Source organism: Xenopus laevis, chromosome 5S, assembly GCF_017654675.1.
Source record: "Xenopus laevis strain J_2021 chromosome 5S, Xenopus_laevis_v10.1, whole genome shotgun sequence".
Lineage (NCBI taxonomy): Eukaryota > Metazoa > Chordata > Amphibia > Anura > Pipidae > Xenopus > Xenopus laevis.
Genome location: NC_054380.1, coordinates 116,183,632 through 116,210,187, shown reverse-complemented (window position 1 = coordinate 116,210,187; position 26,556 = coordinate 116,183,632). Strand labels below are relative to the sequence as shown.

Genomic DNA, 26,556 nt, shown 5'->3' with positions numbered 1-26,556 from the left:
GAAGAGACAGAATAGTAATTCAAAGCTTTAACAGCAAAAAAGAAACTTGATGTTTTCCTTCAGTAACTTCCATGGCAATAATATGACTAAATGGGATTCGCTAGCAAAGAGTTGTAGTGTAAATGTACTGCGATGACAGTCACCATTTTTTAACATTTCCCAGGCACAAAACATACACACAGCTCCCCATCCACTAGGTGAATCTTACATAATGTATTTTATGTGAGCCAGTCCACAGTCATAAATGTGCTGTGCACTATTCACACATCGCACATTGGGACTACTGACCAGCTCCTTAACTCATTAAATACATTGATGTCTAAAAATAAAAGCACTGCCTTTCTAACTAGTCATACTGTCAAGGAACATTTTAATAGATTGTGCACTAGACTGGAACCATTATGAATCTTTGTGCGTCACCATAACATGTGGAAGTGATTCTCCTAAGACTCCATGTCCAGCATTCATATATATATATGAATTTACTTGATGTTTCTCATTCTTTTAAAGGATACGTAAACCTTAAAAATTACACAGTGGCTCAGGATTGCACTTTTGCGTTTTACAATTATTTTTTCAGGTTCAGAGCTATTTCAGTTTTTATAAACTGGCAATATAAGGATTTATTTAATAACATCGCCACCTGCTGGTCAGTCCCCTTAATTGTACAGTCAAAGAGATATACTGTAACTTCAGAAGGAAAACAGAGAAGCGTCCTGATGTTGCTCTGCTCATGAAAGAGATCAAAAGCCTCAGATACACTTTCCCATCTCCTTCCTGAGCAGAGCAACACTAAAACACCTATTTGTTACCCAGGAAGGTTTGTAAAAACTTAAGAGGCCTTTCATAGCTTAGCTAAAGTAGAAGTACAAATTCAGTAGTGTCTATCTGCTTGAAAACCATGACTTAAATGACTTCTCTCCGATACCTTTATAATCAGTGTAAGAGTCATAACTTGTAGTTGTGTATATTATAGGTGCCAAAACAATTAGTTAATTTCGATAGTAATGCATGTTAGAATATTAAAAGGAAAATACCAGATATCACATTCTAGCAACCACCATGTGCTACCCTCTAGTTTTATGGAATTCACTGTATTGCTGTATTGCTAATATTGAGTTGTACAGTCCCTAGGTGACACACAAAGACATACATAGAAAAAGAGTAATGCCAAAGGGGCTCCTTGTCTGTTTAATCTCATATTTCCTCAGTGACCATAATATTATAAAGCTAATTGAAGGGATCTCAAAAGGATTTGTGAAAATGTCTTATTTTAATAAAAATAATCAATATTTTATTCCTTTTTTAATGCTATACAGCTCTAACGGATCATTGTTTTTTCCCTGTACTTTCTCCCACCATCACACCCTTGTATACTTTGACTAGAGACAATGGGTCACAAGCGAATTTTCTCCTGGGAAGGCTTTGCCACACTTCACGCCACTTCATCAGACATTCATTTGCAGAACATTCGCTAATTCACCAAAATGCAAAGTTGCGTCTCAGCAGCCGAATGCTGGCGAAGTGTCACTAGCATAAATTTGTCAGCGCGAGCATTTCATAGCGAACTTTCGCTGATGATAGTTCCGGTCTACCTAAACTTCGTTAGTACACTTACGCTTTGAATAGGGCGGGTACATATGGGTCACATATATGTCGAGGCGATTAGTCGCCAGGCGAACAAATCCCCCCAAGACGCCCACTGTGGACTTACCCTTAAAATAAAGCATCTTTGAAGCATGCAAACACCCTTATTACTATTAGAATGAGAAAATATGTGCTAATTTAAAAATCACAGATTCCTTAAATTTTTCATGTTCCCCTGGGGTTCAAGCTACACCTACATTGCCCAATTGGCTTTTAGCAGTTTTATCAGCAACTTTAAATGGAATGCCCAAGAAAAGAAGACTCTAACCAACTTTGCAATATACATTCATTACATATTTTCTATGATGTTTAAGTTATTTGTATATGTATTGCTATTGAAAGCCGTGTTTGTCTGTCTCTTTCTATTCGCTGCCCTGATGGCTCAGACTGTTGATACAATGTAAGATAAGGAAATTGATTAACAGATCTGTCTTTGCTGGGGAACGAAGACTTTTGCAATATTGGGCCAGATTAAATCCAGTGAAAAAAAGGTTTATCACGTGAAAACTCATGGACGGAATTTAATTTGAGATACAATTTAATTCAGAAATCTCTATTGAAGACCATGGGAAAAATTTGGAACTGAATTTGGAGAAAAGTTTTTTCTCCTCAAATTGAATCTCGTTCATGACTTTTCACGCTGGTTTTAATAGCAATTGTTTTTACAAATAACTTTAAGCACTTAAAACTTTAACAAATGTCTGATGGAAAGTTCAGGCAAATTTTTATTTTGGATTTGATTTGCCATTTAAAACAGAGCTACTGTAAATTGCTGTTGTGTCATTTGGATGCACCCAGAGAGGGGTCTTCCCTTGGTACAGTATAAATATGCAACAGTTTCCACTATACTCCACAAGGTGGAAAAAGGGCTCATCCTTGACCTTCTCGGAGGTCCCAGTTTTAAGTTACTTCCCCCCCCATGTTTTTCCAATTTTAAATTTGCCCTTGTTTTCAGACTTAGCCGCAGTGTCGAGCCACCTGCTGAGAATAAAGTGCTGCTTTGATTGCAAGTGTTGGTATTGCCCATATAGAGATAAATATATTACCTTCATTAAGGCATCAAACTGCGAGCAAAGGAAAAACTGAGAAGTATTATCCTCATTATGTGTTTTAGAATAAAATGATTATATTTCTACCTATAAGTGGAGAATTACCACGGCGGATTCACATCTAAAGCATTTCTTTCTAACCTTTCTGTTTATTTCTTAATCTGACAAAATAAAGCCAAATTGGCATGCTGTTCACAGACTTGAGAAACACAGCAGCTCCTTGCCTTACAGGTAAACAAAGGCTGCTAAGTATAAAGGACAAGAATGTTTTATTCGCTATTTTAGGCTTTCATCTCTTTTTGATGTGTTGGCTTAACACAGCAGAGGGAATTATAAATGAACATTAATGGTCTGTTGCAGCATTAAAAAAAACAAAACAAAAAACAAATGCTATGTAATGATTGGAAACTGCAGTGCGTGAAGAATAGACTTACGTGCAACAGAACGGGGACATTTATTGCATTTCACTGACATGTTTATAGCAGCTAAAAATACTGGCGCAACAAGGAAGATGAATAAAATGGCTATAGACAGGAAGGGGTGCTGCTTATAGAATCTACTTTATACATATCTAGGGAAAATTAAGTGACCATGGTTATAGCCTGAAACACCTAAAGGGGTACTGGGTTGCAGAATACATCGCTGTGGACATGCTGTGTCTTATGTGCTTTTAAGGTAGCTTGCACATGAATTTCCTCTGTTTCTTCATGGTGGGACTGAAACAATGACTATTGAAGGATCATGAGCAAGGGAGCAGCCAGGACTTCCATGAAAGACTAAATGCCAAGATACCAAGAGATCACAGTAGCTAATATGATAAAGAAGAAAAAGCAGTAATGCTTGGTAAGGCTAGACTCTTTGGACCTATCAACATGTAAGCCCCTCATAAAATCAACTAAATTTAGGCAAATCAAACCTATGCAAGGTTATCAGTAAGTAGACTCCTGAGTGTAGCATCTGGTGTAAAAATAAGACAACGTTCCCTCCTTGCTTTGGTGTGCCCACTAAACAGCAGAAGGCTTCATCACTGCATGTTGCAGGCCAAGATTTCTAAGTTGACTACACAAAAGATTGCCAGACTCTATAACCTAAGAGCAAGTCTGTCTCAGTGACCTTGATGACCCTCCCAATACCCATGCATAGGGCCATTTGCGTACACTGAACCCCTTTCCCTGCAGCAAGCCTGTTTTATGGAACTGCTTTACGATGCCATAGACAGTTGCTGATGGGGGCTGTTTTGACCTTTGTGTACTTGAAATGCCAAGGGCCTATTTTTAATCCCAGTCCGGGCCTGCCCTGCAGTATGTTGCACCTACCAACCCCATAACCCTGCAATTAGTTGTACCCACCCTATGTCCTTTAAAGGGCATGTAAAGTCTAAAATAGAATAAGGCTAGAAATGCTGTATTCTGTATACTAAATATAAACATGAACTTACTGCACCACAAGCCCAATCAAACAAATGATTTATGCTTTCAAAGTTGGCTACTGGGGGTCACCATCTTGTAACTTTGTTAAACATCTTTGCAAGACTAAGACTGTGCACATGCTCAGTGTGGTCTGGGCTGCTTAGGGATCGTCATAAACAAAGCTGCTTGAGTTCTGCATGGCTGGGAAGTAAGGCGGGGGCTCCCCCTACTGTTCATAAGTATGATTATTTTCCTGCTCAGCAGTTAGGGACCATCTGACAATTCCTATCCACAGCAGTAAATGAAGGGAGAATTTCACTGCGTACAGTTTAAAAACCGCACAACTTTTTTAAATTAAAGTATATTGGAGATAGGTTTCTTTTTCATTAAAGAAAGTAAAAATGGGATTTTATTTTTTTGCCTTTATATGCCCTTTAAGCACATTTTACAGCCTTTGCAACAGTAGTAAAATCACCTGGAACAAGTCAAGCATGTCAGAAGTAGTGAAATGACACATCTACTCTTATATTACTTTCAGACTGTGGTTGGGGAGTGTAAAGCTGTTTTATACAGTTGGCAAGTGAAATCACTGTAAGCTATTACAGGACAGGCAAGAAAAATGTGTAGGGTATATAGGGAAACATGGCCCCCCATACGATGATGGATAGCTCTCAGAACTCACGTGCAAAGATTGATGGTTTTACAGCTCTGTGGGCAATCCAAATGAGCAACAGGGGTCTAGTGTAGCAAAAAATAAAATTACTAATGCTGTGAAAATGCTTTTTGTGAAAACCACAAAGCATGAAGAATAGATTCCAGTTGAACGGAACAAGGGAAATGATTGGATCTTGCTGTTTAGAAAGGCACCTGTGTTCTCATTTATGTGTCGTGAAAGTGTGGTGGAATATATTTTGTTTAGCAGTGTAAATATATTATAAAGTGATTCAATAATACTGAAGATGTCCAAAAACGCTCTGCCTGTTCAGTGCAGGATACTAGTGCAACTTTCCTCTTACAGGTCACCTTGATAAAGGGCAAGGAAGCCCGAAACATGTCGTGTACTGGTGGTCGGCATTGAATAAAGTAACCACAGCATTTATGCTTATTGAGTGCTCTCCTCATTTCTTGTATACTAATATTATAAAGTGACTTTATGTCTGATAAATAGAAACCTCCCCATGTAAATTCTGCTTTTTCCTGTGCCAAAAATGCCTGGCCCATAAGGTTTTTTAATAAGAAAAGAGGTTGTTCCTCCAAAATGTTGTGTGGAGAATGATCTCCATAAATTTTAAATATTTAGCCAGAGTGTGTGCCATCTGATTTTCTACATTGCATGGATTACTGGAAGGTTTGCAGCAAGTTTCCAGATTGAGCACCACAGGAATATATACACAGAATTTCGTACTACTACACGATGGATATTACATCTATGACTATGCAGTGCACATCCCAAATACCAACCTTTCCAAATAACCTTATATATTTTTTTTTTGCCTGGAGCCTATGGCTCCCGTAATCCGTTATCCAGAAACCCATTATTCTGAAAATTCTGAGATAAGAGAAGACCATCTCCCTTAGGGGCAGATTCATTAAGTGCCGAATTTGCGCTAGCGTCCACTTCGCTCACATCGCAACACTTCGCCAGGCGTAAATTCAACCCAGACAAAGCTAATGCACTAACATGCGAAGTTCCAGCCTATCACTCTTAAAAAGTGAAAAGACACCAGCGTTTTTTGGGACTTAGAAAATTTTTCAACAAAAAAATTGATGAAATCCTATACACTCCATTGCACTTCGCCTGGTCTGAGCTGGCGAAGGCAAGTCTGGCGGAACAGCTAACGTTCAGTAAAATCCGCATCTTAGTGTATTTGCACAGTTACGTCTGTTCACCAGAGCCCAAAAATTCGCCTGGCGTTAGAGTGTGAAGTTGCACTAATATCTATCTCCTTCGCTAGCGAAGTTACGCCTGCGCCCATTAGTAGATTGGCGAAGTACCAAAATGACGTCACGCTGGAAATTTTTGCCAGCGTTAGTCACTTCGCCCTTTAGTAAATTTGCCCCTTAGACTCCATTTTAATCAAATAATTAGAATTTTTAAAAGAGATTTCCTTTTTCTTAGCTTTCCTTGGGATTTTTACAACATGAACAAAAGCATGAGAAATGAGCATGTGTCGACTACACTGCAGGTTGGTTTTACATTATCGAGGGGTCTCCCTCTTGTTTTTATATTTTTTAATTTTCACATTAGGCATTGCACAATAGTATTCGATACACTATACAGATGTGGCTGGATTGCAGGCTACTACCTCACAAGGGGTGGACACACTTCACTTTCCTGGTTGGGTGGATAGGAAGATGACATCATCGCTACGGGCGTCCCCACACACTCCTCTCACTGGTTTTTATTTTTTATATTTGTATTTGGCGCCTTTTTTGGTTTCCTAAAGTGTATATATATCTGTATGTTTATTGGTGCACCTTCACTTCCTGAGGACGGCTCATGTAGCCGAAACGTTGAATAAACAATCATTTTTTTTTCTCACTTCAAGACCTGTGTGTGCGGACTCTTTTTGATATTTATATATATATGACACATTAGAGGGGCACATTTACCAAGCTTGAGTGAAGGATTAGAATGAAAAAAACGTAGAATTTCGAAAGGTTTTTTTTGGCTACTTCGACCTTCCACTACGAATCAAATGATTCGAACTAAAAATCGTTCAACTATTTGACCATTTGATAGTGGAAGTACTGTCTCTTTAAAAAAAACTTCGACTACCTACTTCGCCACCTAAAACCTACCGAGCACCAATGTTAGCCTATGGGGACCTTCCCCATAAGCTTTCTAAGCAATTTCTGATCGAAGGAAAATCGTTCGATCGATGGATTAAAATCCTTACAATCGTTCGATTCGAAGGATTTAATTGTTCGATCAAACGATTTTTCCTTCGATCGTCCGATCGAAGTAAATGCAGTAAATCCTTCGAAGTTGAAGGATTTTACTTCGATGGTCGAATTTCGAGGGTTAATTAACCCTCAATATTCGACCCTTAGTAAATGTGCCCCTAGGTGTGAACATGTGCACCGTTAATGATCAAAACCCTAATTGTGCCATAGGCCTAAACTAGCGTATATCCAACATGGAAACAATAGATGTTTTTTAAAATAATGACTGTGAATACAGTTATTCAATAAACAATGTTGTTCAATAAATAATCTTTATGGTTAAGAACCACTTTCTATATGAAGGAACAAGTGTTAAAATCCCTTTTTACACTGTGGCCTTGTTGCATTGTAAGTAACAGTGCTGTACTGTCTAGCAGCTGGGGTAAAAAGGGATTTCATGTGACCCCCCATTCTATCAGGTTACACATACAGTATATGAATGCACCACAGCCAGATCAAATCTGAAAATCTTTTATACCTGAGCTACCAACATGCTATTATAATGAGTTCATATGTTCTGTTAATTACTTCTCCGTATCAAGACCATGCCCTTTGCCTCTCAGTCCTCTGTATAGATTGCTTGCACTATTTATAGCTCTTGTGGTTTTCTCATTTTCACAGTGAGTGACTCCATTGAGTACCCATGTGGTCTGTGCACAGCTGACTCCATGTTATTTGCCCACTGAACAACTGAACTGTAGTATGTCCTCCTCCAGTTATAGTATAACACCACAAAGTCACAATAATCTCCATATGTATGGAGCAAGATTTGAACAATTTCGGTGGTCCTTTACCTTAGAGAACCAGAAGACACAGAATACAGTATATTCAAATACTTGATAATACTTATAATACTTGATATATGTGACCATTTCATCAGGTTAGTATCCACAAGGGTCACAGCCAGGCCCTCAGGTTTAAAAGGACCCAGGAGTGGGAAATCTTTCACCATCATAGGAATATAAATCTGTATCATGAAAAGGATATTTCACAGTCTCAGAAAATAGCTGTTTAGGCAACAATAAGGGGTTGGATTAGGAAACAACTGCTCAGTAGGTTTTAGGTGTTTGGGACTTTAAGGAACGGCCTTACACTAAATTTTTGAAGTCTTGGCATTTTTAAGTTGTCTTTTACTTTATAGGCAAAGCAAGTCTGCACAATAAAGTGTTACTATCACACTGAGGGGCTGATTTATTCAAAATTGAGTTGGGTTTTTCTTCTCGAGCCCACAAAATGTAGCAAGTAAACAATGGCAAGGTTGTATAGAAGTCAATGGGAATATTCTATAACAATTCTGTATTTGTATTCATTTTGCCAGTTTATAAAAACATTCTAGATTTTGAGCCTCACTGAAAATTAATGGAGAGATGTGATTGCAGTTGTCATGTGACTTCTGTGAAAAAAGCGCCTGAGAATATTTTGTCTTTGTTTGATAAATCTGCCCCTAAGCCAAGAACATCTCACTGTCAGAGTGGTGGCAACGCTATTAAAATCGTCCCTCTAGAATATGCCGTACAGTTTTGGTCTCCATCACTCAAACAGGACATTATTGTATTAGAGAGGGTACAGAGAAGGGCAACTAAGCTGGTAAAAGGTATTGAAAATCTTAGCTATAAGGAAAGACTGGCCAAATTGGGGATGTTCACGCTGGAGAAGAGGCGCTTAAGGGGTGATATGATAACTCTGTATAAATATATAAGGGGATCATATAATAATCTCTCTAATGATTTATTTACCAGTAGGTCTTTCCAGCTGACACGAGGTCACCCATTTCGATTAGAAGAAAAGAGGTTCCGCCTAAATATTCGGACGGGTTTTTTTTTACAGTGAGAGCTGTGAAGATGTGGAATTCTCTCCCTGAATCAGTTGTACAGGCTGATACATTAGATAGCTTTAAGAAGGGGTTGGATGGTGTTTAGCAAGTGAGGGAATACAGGGTTATGGGAGATAGCTCATAGTACAAGTTGATCCAGGGACTAGTCCGATTGCCATTTTCAGTCAGGAAGGAATTCTTTTCCCCTCTTAGGCAAATTGGAGAGGCTTCGGATGTTTTTTTGCCTTCCTCTGGATCAACTGGCAGTTAGGGAGGTTAAAAAAAAGTTCAAATGTTGAACTTGATGGACGTGTGTCTTTTTTCAACCTAACTTACTATGTTACTCTGTTACTTACTTGTTGGCCTTCAATCCCAGGACGAAGCCTCCCCGATGTTAATCCACTCAGCAGTATAATCTCATTTTCTTTCAACTCGTGTGCCTTCATTGATGTCATCAGTTTGGGGATGTCTGCAGACACATCTAGCAATTTCTAAAGGAAAACAAAGGGTAAACAGCCAATATTATGAATACTAAAAGCAACATGATGCAGGTCAAATTTATTAAAGGAGGAAAAGAAAATGCTTGGTAAAATCTGATAAAAAAAAATCAGAACTAATAAATAATAATTTGGTGATAGATGTTTTTGAAGTCATTTTTGAAGACTTTGTTTTTACTTTCTTATTGGTCTCAAAAGCAAAGTTCATTTTGACTTTGGTGATATCAAGGTAAACCTTTGTCACTTGTATGTACTATCAACCTTTCCATTACAACAGATCAATATACTGTATACTGTAATATTATCAATAAAACACCAGACTCATTTATCTATTTTAATGGGTGGAGGTTGGCCACAGCTTTATTGAAACCATGTTTAGTCAAAAACAGATAAACCCGCCCTTGCCATACCAAACATGAATGCAAGTTATACACCAAGGGGCATGTTTACTAAGGTTCGAAGTGAATTTTTGAATTTAAAAACGTCGAATTTCAAAGTCATTTTTGGGTACTTCGTCCATCGAATAGGCCAAATTCCACTTCGACTTTGATTAGAATTGAAAATACTTCTAATATTCGAAGTACTGTCTCTTTAAAAAACTTCGAATTCGACACTTCGTCACCTTAAACCTGCAGAATTGCTATGTTAGCCTATGGGGACCTCCTACAACCTATAGCCAATATTTGGCTACGTTTTTAGAAGGCTTTTTTTTGAAAATCGTTCGGTCGATTCGAACAATTTCTCAGATCGATCGAACGATTTTAATTCGATCAAAAACAGCTAAATTGAAACAAAAAAAAACTTTGACTATCGAATTTTTCAATTTGATGGTTGAATTTCGAATCGTAAAACTTCGAAATTCGACCATCAAATTGATAAATTCGATAGTCAAAGTATTTTTGTTGTTGATAAATCTGCCCCTAAATGGCAGTGTGTTGGGAGTTTCCTTAAATGAGAAGGATCTAGGGGTCTTTGTAGATAACACGTTGTCTAATTCTGGGCAGTGTCATTCTGTGGCTATTAAAGCAAATTAAGTTCTGTCTTGCATAAAAAAGGGCATTAACTCAAGGGATGAAAACATAATTATGCCTCTTTATAGGTCCCTGGTAAGGCCTCACCTGGAGTATGCAGTGCAGTTTTGGACTCCAGTCCTTAAGAGGGATATAAATGAGCTGGAGAGAGTGCAGAGACTAAGTGCAACTAAATTGGTTAGAGGGAAGGAAGACTTAAATTATGAGGGTAGACTGTCAAGGTTGGGGTTGTTTTCTCTCGAAAAAAGGCACTTGCGAGGGGACATGATTACACTTTACAAGTACATTAGAGGACATTATAGACAAATGGCAGGGGACCTTTTTACCCATAAAGTGGATCACCGTACCAGAGGCCACCCCTTTAGACTAGAAGAAAAGAACTTTCATTTGAAGCAACGTAGGGGGTTCTTCACAGTCAGGACAGTGAGGTTGTGGAATGCACTGCCGGGTGATGTTGTGATACTGATTCAGTTAATGACTATAAGAATGGCTTGGATGATTTCTTGGATAGACATAATATCAAAGACTATTGTGATACTAACAGTGCTACCTATCAAGGTGGATTGATAAAAGACCAATGGCAGTCTGAAACATTGCCGATTTGTTTGGGTCAGAGCACATGGCTTAATAAAGGCTTTTTAAAGAAAAGAAAAACTGTGAGTTGTAAAAACAAGTTTGTTTTAGTGAAAAGCGGCCAAAGTTTTGGAAGAATTATACCAGAAAGCTGATATAGTACACAAGAGCCATGAATGTATTGTAAAATATAGCTTTAAACTGTGCTTAGTGGTGTCATCAGTATTTATTGACGTAATCTCTGTCATGACTCTCTGAAACATGTGTATTATAAGAAATAACGTACCTCTATTATGATCCTTTGGCATTGTATTAGCCTCTGGGATTTTAACATCTTTATATTTTACAGCAAAGGGGACATCATTTCCTATAGATTTAAAATCAAATGAAACCTAAAACTAGGCATTAGCTGTGCAATTTTGCCAGTTTCACTAGCCTGGCAAAAGTCTATTGGCTGTGGCCATACACAGGGTTCAGTAGAATGTATTAAGGATTTATAAACATTTTTTATTTACTGGATGATAAAGATAATAAAGAAAAGAATGAAAATAATAATGAATAAAAAAATGTATGTAATAAAAAATAAAAATAATACAACAATGCCAAATATTGTATTGCTAAAAGAAAATAATAAAACAAGAGCAAAACATTTATTTTTGAAATTAATCAATATAGATCATGAAAATAAAAAAACCCCAAAACAATAAGAATTACAAAACAAAAACAAATTGTATTTTTATTTTATTTTGGCGAAGTTTTATAATTATAGTTTTATAAACTACTTACCTTACTTAAAATGTCATGACTTGAATCCTCCTTCATAACATTGAGGTTCACAAAACATACCTAGAAAACAATTGTAATAATGACATTCGGTGAACTAAAGAGTCAAGAGAGAACTTAAAGGGATTCTGTCATGATTTTTATGGTGTCGTTTTTATTTCTAAGTTACACTGTTTACACTGAAAATAGTTCACTCTACAATATAAAAATGAATTCCTGAACCAACAAGTGTATATTTTTGAATTTATAATATTGGTGTGTAGGTGCATCTCAGGTCATTTTGCCTGGTCATGTGCTTTCAGAAAGAGCCAGCACTTTAGGATGGAACTGCTTTCTGGCAGGCTGTTGTTTCTCCTACTCAATGTAACTGAATGTGTCCCAGTGGGACCTGGATTTTACTATTGAGTGCTGTTCTTAGATCTACCAGGCAGCTGTTATCTTGTGTTAGGGATCTGCTATCTGGTTACCTTCCCATTGTTCTGTTGTTAGGCTGCTGGGGGTGATATCACTCCAACTTGCAGTACAGCAATAAAGAGTGTCTGAAGTTAATCAGAACACAAGTCACATGATTGGGAGCAGCTGGGAACTGACAATATGTCTAACCCCATATCAGATTTCAAAATTAAATATAAAAAAATATGTTTGCTCTTTTGAGAAATGGATTTCAGTGCAGAATTTTGCTGGAGCAGCACTATTAACTGATGTGTTTTGAAAAAAACACGTTTTCCCATGACAGTATCCCTTTAATGATTCTGCAAATCTATAAAAGAAAACAGCATAGCTTAAAATCAACTATATGTATGTATATACTGTATATATTTTTCAATTTGTATAGCACTCCTTGAGGGCAAAGCACTGTACAGCAGAACAATAAATTAGTAAAACAAATAGGGGGTATTTCATTATTTAACTATGCTCAACATAATAATAATTTAATATCATTGCTATTTAGGTTGGCCTTCTTCCTGGTGGTAGTGCAACTGTCAATGTTTGCCCCTCTGAAGATTTTTTTGCAGGGGGTCCGGCGCACTCTAGTTTCGCCACCGAAGTCTATGAAAAAAAAACTGGAATTGAATTTGGAGATTAAAATTGAATCTGGTCCTATATTTGTTTAGTATGTGTAAAGTTTATTTTAAAATAAGTTTAAATTCAGATATATGCATTTTGTTGAAAATAGAAATGTACCTGTGCCGTTTAACAGTTTGTTCTGCAGTGTAAAAATGACAAGCGAGAAGCAAAGTAGCTACTTAACTGCTTCAAATAAGACAAAATAATGTGTTCCCTCGGCATACATAAAATACTCTTTGTTGTTTGCTGAAAGCTCTCCCGTGTGTCGCCGCTCCTGCCCGCCGATCTGTGTTCTTCACAAGTGAATAATTATGTGTAAATCATAGTGTTTTTCAGCGCGTTTGGAAAATGTAAGAAGCTGATCGTTTGTTTTAAGTCTGAAATTGAATTCTCCTGTCACAGTCTGATGTTCAGCAGAGTAAAATGAGCAACTTCCTCAGTAGGAAATGGGCTCTGGGGCTTATTAACAGGAGATGCGGTGGGAATCATTTGCTTGTAGGGTGGCTTTTCTCTTTTTGTTCCCCTTTATACAGGTATGGGGCCTGTTATACAGAATGCTCAGGGCCTGGGGGTTTTAAAGATAAGGAATATTTTTGTGATTTGGATCTCCATACCTTAAGTCTACTAAAAAATTAGTAGTTTAAACCTTAAATAAACCCAGGAGGATTGTTTTGCCTCTAATAAAGATTCATTTTATATTAGTTGGGATGATGTACAAAATACTGATTTTTTACAGGGAAAAAGGAAATGTTTTTAAAAGTATATTTGTGAAGATTCTCATTTATCCAGGTCATGGTATTTCTGTAGAAATAAGTCAAATCAACTGGAATTCCTGTGGTTTTTTTCTTGAAGAAGTTTCACCAGTCATCCAACTGACTTTCTCAATTCAGAATGACTTGTAAATAGTGATGGGCGAATTTGCGGCGAAAAATTTGCGAAACTGTGCTGGCGTCTCGTTTTTGACGCCGGCGTCTTGTTTTTGACACCGGCGTCCGTTTTTGACACTGGCGTCTGTTTTTGACACCGGCGTCCGTTTTTGACAACGGCGTCCGTTTTTGACACCGGCGTCCGTTTTTGACAACGGCGTCCGTTTTTGACACCGGCGTCCGTTTCAGCGGTCCTTTCGCGAATTTATTCGTTGGCGGCGAATCACGCCAATTCGCGCCTGGCGAATAAATTTGCCCATCACTACTTGTAAATATGACACTGAGGCAGTAACTGGTTCACCCAAAAAACCCAACCCCAAAGCACAAGAAGAGTAACATTGTGAATGCAATGCAGTGCAGTGAGGAGTGTTCTGATTTGTATGTGGGGAAAACCAAACAACAGTTACACCAGCGTATGGAGTTCTGGTCAGGACTTAGCCGTGTACCTACATCTAAAAGAAAAAGGACACACGTTTGAAGACTGGCAAGTATATGTAAAAACTGAAACACCAAGCTTGAATAGAGGTGGGGGGTGCAATATCTATTCCCTGAAGTTTCAATAACACATCAAAGCTCCAATCTTGCTAATACAACCCACACCTACCGGTAACTTCATGACATCCTTGCTGATTATGATAAACAGATTATGCTGATTGGAGCAACATTGCAGAGTATCGAATCTAAGTAATTAAAAAAAAAAAAACAACCGGACTTGCTGAGTAATTAATGAAGACGTATAGCGAACATTGCAGGGTATTTATTCCCGAAAGATCTTATTAACAAGTTATTCTGAATTGAGAAAACCAGTTGGATGACTGGTGAAACATCTTCAAGAAAAAAAAAAACACAGCAAGTCCAGTTGATTTGACTTATTTCTACAGTTTTTAAAAGGATTTTTTAAAAATGTGAATTGTTTCATTAAAATTGAGTCTATGGCATAATGGCATAATGGCCTTGATTTGGAGCTTTCTGGGTAACAGGTTTCCGGATAATGGATCCCAATCCTAAATGCTCACAAGCCAAATCTGTCTCTTGAATTAGGGAAACCTTGTAGGAAACTAGATTTGTCTATTAGTTGCCATTACGGCCTCAGGACATGAGGGCCTATTCAAATGCCACCTGCAAAATCATAGTGTTAAAGGAGACCCGTCAGCCAAAAAAATTATTTAAAATCTATTTTATCACATTAGTCTTGAATCTTGTTTTCTTCCGTTTGAGAATTCATAATTATAACAAGCAGGCAGGAGCCATTTTGTGGACACTGTTATTAAGACAAGCCTTCCATCATCTCAGAATCTTGTTTGTGCACCAGAATGGGGGACCTGATGTCCATCCCCATGTACTGGCTACACAATTAAACGGTGAAGAGAACTGGGGGGAATGTGGGGAAAGTAGTGACATCTAGGAAGTGCTGAATGGAAAATGAAAGTAATTGTCTGACAGCTGAGATTTTTAAATGAGCTTACAACAGCTATGAATGCATTAATAAAAAATAAAAATTCTATTCAATGTTTACCGTTTATACTCGAGTATAAGCCGATCCGAGTATAAGCCGAGGTACCCAATTTTACCTATGAAAACTGGGAAAACTTATTGACTCTAGTATAAGCCTAGACACAACTACAGCCCTGTCTCCCAGCAGCGCACATTCCGCCAAAGGGACCCCCCCCAGCGATCAACCGGACTTCTTTGGAAAGTTGATGGTGACAGAGAATTGCCAAAAGGATTACTGTGTGCATTGTCCCACTGTCCCACTACCATGCGCAGAGGGTGCTGTTTGATATTGCCATCACTGTTAATCTTTCGTATAACCAACAGAGGGCGCTGTGTGATATTGCAGTCACTGTTATTCTTTCATATAACCAACAGAGGGCGCTGTGTGATATTGCAGTCACTGTTATTCTTTCATATAACCAACAGATGGCGCTGTGTGATATTGCAGTCACTGTTAATCTTTCATATAACCAACAGATGGCGCTGTGTGATATTGCAGTCACTGTTAATCTTTCATATAACCAACAGATGGCGCTGTGTGATATTGCCATCACTGTTAATCTTTCGTATAACCAACAGAGGGCGCTGTGTGATATTGCAGTCACTGTTATTCTTTCATATAACCAACAGAGGGCGCTGTGTGATATTGCAGTCACTGTTAATCTTTCATATAACCAACAGATGGCGCTGTGTGATATTGCAGTCACTGTTATTCTTTCATATAACCAACAGAGGGCGCACTGTTATTCTTTCATATAACCAACAGATGGCGCTGTGTGATATTGCAGTCACTGTTATTCTTTGATATAACCAACAGAGGGCTCACTGTTATTCTTTCATATAACCAACAGAGGGCGCTGTGTGATATTGCAGTCACTGTTATTCTTTGATATAACCAACAGAGGGCGCACTGTTATTCTTTCATATAACCAACAGAGGGCATTGTGGGATATTGCAGTCTTTCCCCAAGTGAACTGTTGGTATAGGAATGATTAAAAGTGACTGCAATCTCAGCTACTGCCCGCTGACCCGAGTATAAGCCGAGGTAGACTTTTTCAGCACATTTTGGATGCTGAAAAACTCGGCTTATACTCGGGTATATACGTAATTTGAACAGGACTTTTATTATACAGATTTTTGTGTCTGGATGGCAGGTCCACTTTAACCAAAATAAAAAATCTATAGACTACTGCCTTCCCCTATGCCCCAGCGCTATATCCATAGGGGGAACCCATATTTTTTCCTGCAACCAGAGGCACTGGCAGCGGTGTAGGGTACACAGTGTGTAAAACACGGTGACTTGTGTCTGTTTGTGGCAGACAATTATCTTCAGAAGGGTTTACGGTTCCTTCATGGATATTGTCTATCATTTCTCACACACAAAATCCAAGGGGTAAGCTTTCTTTGGGTACAGGAAAATATAAAGCAGGGACCATGTGCTAAATTGGTCCCTAAACATACCCTGTATGCTGCAGAAAAACATTAACAGTTTACGCCATCTTTTGAATAAGATTCAGTACTTCTCTGACATTATTTGCTTAAAATTTAGTCTATGAGCCTTCCTGTAATTCAGAGCTTTCTGCATAATGAATTTCCGGATAAGGGATCCCATATCTGCATTGCCATCACAGCTGCATCAGAATTAAGAAAAGAAGACCTTAATATCCCTCCGGGATAAATTAGCAACATTGTACCTTTAAGCAAAATGCTTCTCTAACTGCTAAGTGTTGTACTTTCAGCTAGAAATAAGGTCATTCAAATGTGAAAACTGCATTTTTCTTGCAAATAAATGTGCTTCCTATTTTATTCAGTACTGACATGTAGAAATGTACCATCTGTTTATATACAAAGAGCATCCATATAATACTGCATTCGCTGCAGAATCTGCCCTGACATATGGCAATACAGCTTCTTAATGCTAAGCTTTCCTGCATTGATCTGCGTGACCCTCACACTTATTGTCTGATTACCCCGAGGTTGTTCAGACAGTAGCATGCCTAAGAGACTTTATAAAATGTCCTTTTGCAAAAAACAAAAAAAATTAAAACAGTAATGGGGTGGTGCAGAAGCCTCTCTGTGCAGCTTCCAAGAGACAAGAGACAGCTAGAATGACTAAGGTGCTTATAATAAGTTGTTATACAATTGCTCTTGCACCAGTCAAGAACTAGTTGTTCCTCATCAGTTCTCCTCAGGACAACCCCGTGTCTGGAACTCTGGAGCTATGCCCTCTCCCAAGGGGCCCAAAGAAGTAGATAAAGACCAGTAGATGTTTTCTACTTCTAAACCCAAAACAAAGCAGACTCTTATAACATACTACTAACACATACCTGTACCTGTATATAAGGGTAGAGAATGGAGGTGTAAGGAATACTCACCACTCTGGATTCCGCTCCGGTTCCGGTCCTCTTCGGCAAGATGGTGGCGGCCAGGGCACCCTCGTGGCACGTTCAGGATGCCAGTGCATCAAACGTGCCAGTGCATCAAATGTGCGCAATGTCTTGACGCCATCGTGTCAAAGTGCGCAGCATCAGCACGCAGCGTCATGATGTCATCACGTCTGTTTCGGTGCCAAATTGGCCCATTTAAGACACCAGAACATTGCAGACCTTGCCCAAATATAGATTGATCTTCTTGAATTCCTGGGTGTGATCTATTTGCTATTATATCTGATTCCTGTTATTGACCTTGGCCTGTTATTTTGATTGTGAATCTTGCTGCCTGGATTGACCCTTTGCCTGGACTTTGACTACTCTTCTACTTCTTCTGCATTTGATACTGCCAACTGTGTTGGACTAGTTGCTTCCTCCTTGGTCCACAAAATCCTAGCAGAGCATCCGGGCCCTTACAGGAGGGAAGAAAGAGGCTAAACATATACTCTGTCGGGGGGGGGGGCAGACTATATCATATAACTGATATGGGTACAAAATGAGGAGGATTAGGGACCTTCCCTTGGCATAAAATAATCTTGTTTCCATCAACAAACAGATGAAGCAGACTTCCTTTAGACAATACATGCGCCCAAGTGATAGATGTGGGGTAGAGGAAGCCTGCGGGATTTCCCTTTTGGTCTTTCAATAATTTCCCTCCTAAATGGCAATGTAGTAAAATTTGCAAAGAGAACAAATTTGCTCACAAATATGACAACAGGGTATTCATGGAGCACCAGGAATGCTTCTTCTTTCATCAAATCTCTCCTTTATTGTTTCCATTTACATAGAAAGATTCATAGCTAAGATTTTCCATACCTTTTACCAGCTTAGTTGCCCTTCTCTGTACCCTCTCTAATTCAATAATGTCCTGTTTGAGGGATGGAGACCAAAACTGTACGGCATATTCTAGATGGAGCCTTACAAGTGCTCTATTCAGTGGAAGAATGACCCCCTCCTCCCTTGACTCTATGCCCCTTTTAATACAGCTCAAGACCTTATTTGCCCTTGATGCTCCTGACTGGCATTGCTTGCTACAGCCAAGTTTATCATCTACAAGGACTCCAAGGTCCTTTTCCATAATGGATTTGCCTAGTGCAGTCCCATTAAGGGTATAAGAGGCTTGGATATTTTTACATCCCAGGTGCATGACTTTATATTTAAAAGCAATAATACATCAATTCTTTATACTGTACACTTAATAATATTCTTTTCCTGTCTTTCAGCGCCCTTCATTCTTCTGCTCCTCTTTATACATCAGATCTCATCACCCCATAAACTACCTGCTGGGCCCTATGCTCAGCTCAGGACAATCTACTGACCGTACAGTTCACCAAAACAATCGCCAAACGAGCGGATCTCTCCCCGATATGCCCACCTTGAGGTGGGCAATATCGGGCCGATCCGATCGTGGGCCCTAGGGCCCAATGATCGGATCCTAACAAATAGTAACGGGCAGTCGGATCGCGGGACCGCATCAACTAACAGATGCGGCCGCGATCCAACGGGATTTTTAGTCCCATCCGATCGAGATCTGGCCGACTGGGGGGGCACCCACCTCTGGAATGCTTTACCATTGTGCATCAGGAAAGCCCCCACACTAACACTTTGCTCTAAGCTCCTTAACCACCTACCAGATGAAGCACTTAGCTAGTCTTCCTGTGCAACAACGCATCCTTCTCCTACACATTTACACCCCACTCCCCTTTTGCTTGTGTTTTGTTCTCCTCTTCCTAATAGATTGTAAGCTGCTTCGGGCAGGGACCTCATCCAAACTGTGTATTGAAAGCGCTTAGCTCTTCAGCATTTTTTTTATCTACTTTTACTTTATAACTTAATTATTAGTTTACCCCTATTTGTGCTCACACCTTGTAAAGCACGGTGTACAACTGTGGTCAGTGTCAGACTGGGATGCCAGGGGCCCACCAGAAAACCTTAGAACATGGGCCCACCGGAAAACCTTAGACTGTGGGCCCACTTTCCAAACTACAATTCCTCCTCTCTTTACTCAACCTCTTCATTCTCCTAATCTACTTACTACACTCTATTCTTCCATTATTAAGACTTTTTTCCCCAAAAGGGAATGACTGTGAAATAGGCCAAATGTTTAGAAGCAAGAGGTCCCACTGACACCTGGGCTCACCGGTAGTTTATCCGACACTGATTGTGGTGCTATATAAATAAATAAATACATACATATTTTACGCGATTCATGACCCCACATCACCTCATCTGAAGCCAACATCAATAACACACCCTAGGACTTCAACTCAAATCTATTTATTGGATAGCAAACGAGCGTTTCGGTTGGACTTTCTCAAATGTACAAGTTTACATACAAGGTTATTCTGGGGGGTTCTGTCTAGTGCCTATGTGTTCAAAGCCAAACACCAAAGAAAATCACAAAGTGAGCTGGACGAGTAGGTGAGCACAGGAGAAGGAATGACAAGGGATTAAGGGGAGAATGCATAATATTAACTCTAAAAAAACCGTCAGGTATTCACAAAATGCAAAGAGGCTGCCCACTGATTAACATTATATGTTGGGGACTTACATGTCCTTTAAATAAGCACAATTGTATTGGAATCTCTGAATTTATAATGACCTTTTAACCGCATTCTATCGCCATAGTTTATTAACTGGTGCTTAACTCTAAAATTATAAATCATCTGACTTTTTAGGGAAAAATTGTGCAGGGATGAATGAGAAATATAGGAGGCAAGATAGTCGTCAGTTTTGTTCTGTCTGTGTTCTTAAATCAGACAAGCCTTTAAGTAACATTTAAAGATAATGATATGACCAAATTATCAATAGATAAGTGGTTACATTTAGTCTGCATAGAAATGGGAACATACACGTTACTCTGAGATATTTGAACAGAATGAATAAAATGAATGGCTATCGTTGCACATTTTCTGCTAATGAATATGCCAATATGTACAGTATGAGGTGATATGCTCACTATGGCGCAGAGACATTCATTTTTATATCTGCTGACAAAGAAAGAAAGAAAGAAAAAGAAAGTGGATAGACACAATGTGCTGATTCATATGAATATAGAATTTGCATGAATGTGGCTAAAATTTACATATTTTATATACTGAACGTATTGCACCAGCTTAAAGTCTTAGCTTCTCAATAGCAGCAATGATCCAGGAGGGTTTGCAAAAGTTACATTTAATTCGCACAACTGAAAATGTGATCCCGCAAAGGCATAACTTTTCTCTTTGCGAATATTTTTCCATTACCAACTGTTATTACACCCCCCCATATGTGTACTGTGTACCAGCTGCAATCGATGGTGCACTGGGGACGTACACTGGCACATGGCAGGGGGGTGCAGCAAAGGTGCGCAGATGGGCACTAAGACCATGAGTCCAGGCCTGCATGTGCAGTGAATCAGTATAATCTACTGGGGCATCTCTGGAGACACAGATCTTTACTGCTAAAGGGCTGTGGTTGCCTTGTGCTGGTATAGAAGTCCATATATATACAGTATTTTTCGACAAGACATATCATCGCTTAACTTATGCCAAAATTTTCCTTATGTAGCTTCATTTAAAATTGCGTTTATCTTACAAAACATGTATACGACAAACATAAAAATACCGTAAAGAAGAAACAAGGAACGAAAAAGGAAAAGAAAAAATAGAGAATTAAAAAAAATGTGTTTGTTAATACCACTTAAGACCATGGGTTGACCTCTCTGGTTCTTCCTCTACATTCTTTTTCTTCTAGCTCTCCCTCCTTCAATCCTCGCCGCTTTCCCTCTTCCCCCTTCTTGAGCTCCTGAGTACCCTCTACCCAGAGGTAACTAATTTTTGATATTCACTAGAATCTATAAAGAGAAGCCAAGAAGAAACTGAAGTTGTTGAATCTGTTCTAATTTATTGCTTTTGAACCTCTCGTACGTGTGAATATATGCATTAAATTCCCCTTGTCTTGGTTACATCTCCAGCATTTATCAGTCACATTCTCGTACATCTTAGTCAGGACAGCAGGCACTCTATACCATTGTGTAAGTATCTTGTAATTGTTTTCTTGATTTTTGCAACAGGCAGAGACTCTGAAAAATCGCTCATTTATTTGATTCCACTCTTTCTCTGTAAATGTCTCTCCCAGTTCTTGTTCCCATTTTTGCTTGTATCTATCTTTAGGGGAATCCCTTTCTTCCACCAACACTCTATACACTAATGCAATTTCTCTTGACACATAAACCAACGTTCGCATACTGTATCGGGTGGGCCTCTTTTATCTGTTATTCCAGTCGTATGTAAAAAATGTTGTATTTGCATCAGGCCATACCTCTCTAATCCAGTCATTTCGTCCAGAGGTGAGATCTCCTGTAGTCGATTAAATTTCCTACCCATCATAAATTGGTAAGCGAATAGAGAACCCCTTTCGACCATCTCTTAAAGTTTACATCACATAAGCCTGGTTCGAAATCTTGGTTGTAAAGAATGGGAGTGAGCCTTGACTTAGGGTTCAAGAGATGTTTTTTTTTATATTTTACTAAGTCCCATGTTTTAATAGTCCCTTCAAGGACTGGGCCATTCTTCCAATCCAGTTTACGACTGTGTTTTGGCAACCAGAAATATGAGTCTAGAGGGATTGGTGTGCACTGCTGCTCTACTTTCATCCATAGTTTCTGGTCCAATGCATAAAATATTTCGAACATCCTTTGTAAAGTCACTGCTGCGTAATAATTGCATAGATCCGGCAGACCTAGGCCTCCTTTTTCCTTAAGTTGTGTCAAATACATGAATTTCTGTCTAGAGGGAAATATGAGTCTAGAGGGATTGGTGTGCACTGCTGCTCTACTTTCATCCATAGTTTCAGGTCCGATGCATAAAATATGTCGAACATCCTTTGTTAAGCCACTGCTGCGTAATAATTGTATAGATCCGCACACCTAGGCCTCCTTTTTCCTTAAGTTGTGTCAAATAATGAATTTCTGTCTTGCTGGCTTCTTGCCCCATACAAAATCTGTTATCGCCAATCGTAAAGAATTGAATAGTGGTTTGGGGATAGTTATCGGTAAGGTCTGGAATGTCCAACATTTCTAGCCTACTTCTTTAGTAAGGCTTTAGTTCTCATTTACAGTTCAGGCTGTCTAGATGTGATACTGGATGTACCATGGTCCATTTATAAACAATCTGAATAGGAGTGTTTTGGGTATCAAACAAACCCTTGGATTAGGGGCAAGGGCACACAAAATTGATCTCCTGCTTTCCTTTTTCCATGTTTTGTATGCAGGCAGAGAAGAGGCATCCCATGCCATCAGGGTCGGACTGGCCCAGTTGGCCCTTGGTTCTTGTGGGCCCCATCGGCCCAGATCCACACCCTGCACCAGCATGGAGCTGTCCTTTGTGGAGCTACACTCAGGGCCAGATTAACTGCGCGCCCATAGGCCACTCAACCCGCTCAGCCCCCCGCTCAACTCAAACTTGATCCTCTCCATCCTACACCCCACCCGCTCTCCAGGGCCGGGTCAAGCTGACAAGGAACCCTAGGCGCCTGGTCAGCTACCCTGCCCTGTAAGCGTGCATGCACGCACATGCTCGCGACAGCACGCAGGCGCGAGCGCGCATCCGCCATAGAGATTAAGGGAAGGGCAGGGAAGGAGGGGAGGATGGAAAAAGTCCAAATCCGAAATTCCGCATCTCAGATCTGCCAAGATTGTATATGTCAATGGGAGAGGTCTCTATCCTATTTTGAAGTTTCTGTGCTGGAATTATGACAAAAAATCCAATTAATTTAAATACAATATAAATATGGTCCCTGGTGATATACCTCCTTTCCTACATTTTGCAGTTTATGGCTGAATATGCTGCAATTCTGCATACTTAGCAATCAAACTTACATTGCTGGTCCAAACACTCACCCACTGTTAGAATCTAAACTTGCAATTTGTTTATGCTGTATACACGCACAAAAGTGGTCAGTGGCCCATTAAAAGAATTTGACTTTGCATTGTATTCCTTCTGTAGCTTAACTGCTCTGCATTAAAATAGAAAAGCTAATGCTGATTAAAGAAATAATCAGTGAAACTGAACCAGAAATAATTGGAGATAATTAAAAGCTTCAGCTGAATCTACTTATCTGCTATATAATCATAGTTTTAATCTCAGTCTTATTAGATGTGACAAAATGTATCATATTTAGTGCATCTATTTATACACACACACATACACACTAACAGCACTGCAAATTATAAGGGTATTAAAATGAACAGACAGACATTTCTAACTGTATTAAGGCTTGTGCCCAGAGGCCTTTGAATTTTATACAGTTCATGGAGCACTAGGATGACCTTGTTCCTCATTCTATGCTAGTTCTGTTTCCAGTAGAACTACTTTATTGCTTTCAGTATACCAGAGGTAGTAAAAACAGTAACTTGAATAGTAGCAATAAAAGTTGGTGCATGGAGCCTACTTTGCCAGTCCGTGCCCTTAAGTCTTTTTAGTGACATGCTGAACAATTCAATAAATTATTATTATTATTATTAACATTTATTTATATAGCGCCAACATATTGCGTAGCACTGTAAAGTAAATGTGATTATACAACTTAATCACATGAATTCTATACATAGAACATATGGAGTTACATCCATCACAATCAATACCGGTACAAATGGTGATAAAGGCCCTATGCAGAAAGAGCTTACACTCTAAAGGGAAGGGAGTAATACACAAGGTGTGGGAGCAAGATCGAATTAAGTGGGTGAGAAATGTGGTACTGTATGTGGTGTTGCGTTTTGTAGTTAAGAGAGTGAGGGTAGGCTTCTCGAAAGAAGTGCGTTTTCAGAGATTTTTTGAAAGCAGAAAGGTTGGGAGAAAGTCGGACAGACCGTGGGAGAGGGTTCCAGAGGAGGGGTGCAGCCCTTGCAAAGTCTTGAATGCGAGCATGTGAGGAGGTAATGAGAGAAGAGTTGAGTAGCAGGTCAGTAGAGGAGCGTAGTAAGCGGTTGGGTGAGTATTTAGAGATGAGTTCAGAGATGTAGGGTGGGGCAGAGTTATGAAGTGCTTTGAATGTCAGGGTCATTAATTTGAATTTGATTCTGAAAGGTAGCGGAAGCCAGTGCAGGCATTGACAGAATGGCGTGGCAGAGGAGGAGCAGTTGCTGAGGTGTATGAGCCTCGCAGCAGTGTTCATTATAGACTGGAGAGGTGACAGTCTCTGGAGGGGAAGGCCAATTAAAAAAAAGTTACAGTAGTCTAGACTTGATATGACGAGAGAGTGAATAAGAATTTTGGCAGCGTCTTGGGTGATGAATGATCGTATTTTGGATATGTTCCTTAGGTGGAAGTGACATGATTTAATAAGTCACTGGATAAGAGGAGTGAATGACAGGGCAGAATCTAGGATAACCCCAAGGCACCGGGCCTGGGGAGAGGGGGTGATAGTGGAATTGTTAGCTATGATGGATACTTCCGGGATGTTACTGGTGTTAGTTGGAGGAAAGAGAACCATTTCAGTTTTAGAGAGGTTTAATTAAAGGTAGAGATAGCGGACAGGCAGGAGGAGACGCGAGTTAGGAGTTCTGGGTTGAGATCAGGAGATAAGAGATAGATCGGAGTATCGTCAGCATAGAGGTGTAGTGGAAAACATACGAGTTAATTAATTTGCCGAAGGAGGAAGTATAGAGGGGGAATAGTAAGGGTCCCAGGACAGAGCCTTGAGGAACCCCAACAGAAAGAGGTAGGGGAGAAGATGCTACTTGGTTAGAATAAATTCTATAAGTGCCATGTTTTTGGGCTGTGAAAGCATATTGGAGTAACCCCACACAGGGTTCCATACACCTTACACACAAATGAACCCGCTGGCTGCCACCGTGGACTGCAATTTATGTACATGGATGATCAGGACATCATATTTACTAAATTGGACTTTTGTCCAAAAAAAATTTAAAAACTGAAAATAAAATTGTCATTTCTAATACTTGGTTGCAAGCGCTTTGCTGGTAATGACAGCTTGAAGTCTTGAACTCATGGTTCCTCCTTTTTAATGCTCTGCCAGGCCTTTCAGATGCTGTTTGTGGGCCTTTCTGTCTGAAATTTGAAATGCATACTCAATTGGGTTCAGATCAGGTGACTGACTTGGGCATTCAAGAATATTCCACATCTTTGTTTACTAAACTCCTGGGTTGCTTTGGCTGTATGTTTTGGGTCATTGTCCATCTGTATTATGAAAGCCTCCCAATCAATTTGACTGCATTTACCTGGATTTGAGGAGACAGTGTCTCTGAACCTGTGTCACATCATGGATAAACACTAGTGTCCCAGTGCCACTGGCAGCCATGCACGCCCAAGCCATCATACTGCCTCCACCATGTTTTATAGATGATGTGGTATGCTTTGGATCATGAGCTGTTCCACGCCTTCTACATACGTTTTTCTTGCCATCATTCTGGTAGAGGTTGATCTTGGTTTCATCTGTCCAAAGAATGTTTTTCCAGAACTGTGCTGGCTTTTTTAGATTTTTTTTTAGCAAAGTCTAATCTTGCCTTTCTATTCTTGATGCTTATGAGTGGCTTGCACTTTGCGGTGCACCCTCTGTATTTACTTTCATGCAGTCTTCTCTTTATGGTAGACTTGGATATGGATACTCTACCTCCTGGAGAGTGTTGTTCACTTGTTTGGCTGTTGTGAAGGGGTTTCTCTTCACCATGGAAATGATCCTGGGATCATCCACCACTGTTGTCTTCCGTGGACGTCCAGGTCTTTTTGCGTTGCTGAGTTCACCAGTGTTTTCTTTCTTTCTCAGGATGTACCAAACTGTAGATTTTGCCACTCCTAATATTGTAGCAATTTTTCAGATGGGTTTTTTCTATTTAGCAGCTCAAGGATGGCTTGTTTCACCTGCATGGAGAGCTCCTTTGACTGCATTAA

General features: G+C 39.5%; 1 protein-coding gene across 2 annotated transcripts in view; it reads right to left on the bottom strand.

The window, feature by feature from the left end:
• Positions 1–26,556, bottom strand: part of sphkap.S (SPHK1 interactor, AKAP domain containing S homeolog) — a 106,806-nt gene that overhangs the window by 16,836 nt on the left and 63,414 nt on the right. For both annotated transcript variants that reach the window (XM_041564997.1, XM_041564998.1), the window contains exons 4-5: positions 11,752–11,811; positions 9,221–9,355 (exon numbers count right to left, since the gene is read on the bottom strand). In XM_041564997.1, coding sequence (XP_041420931.1) covers positions 9,221–9,355; positions 11,752–11,811 — 195 coding nt within the window. The remainder of the gene's footprint in view (positions 1–9,220; positions 9,356–11,751; positions 11,812–26,556) is intronic.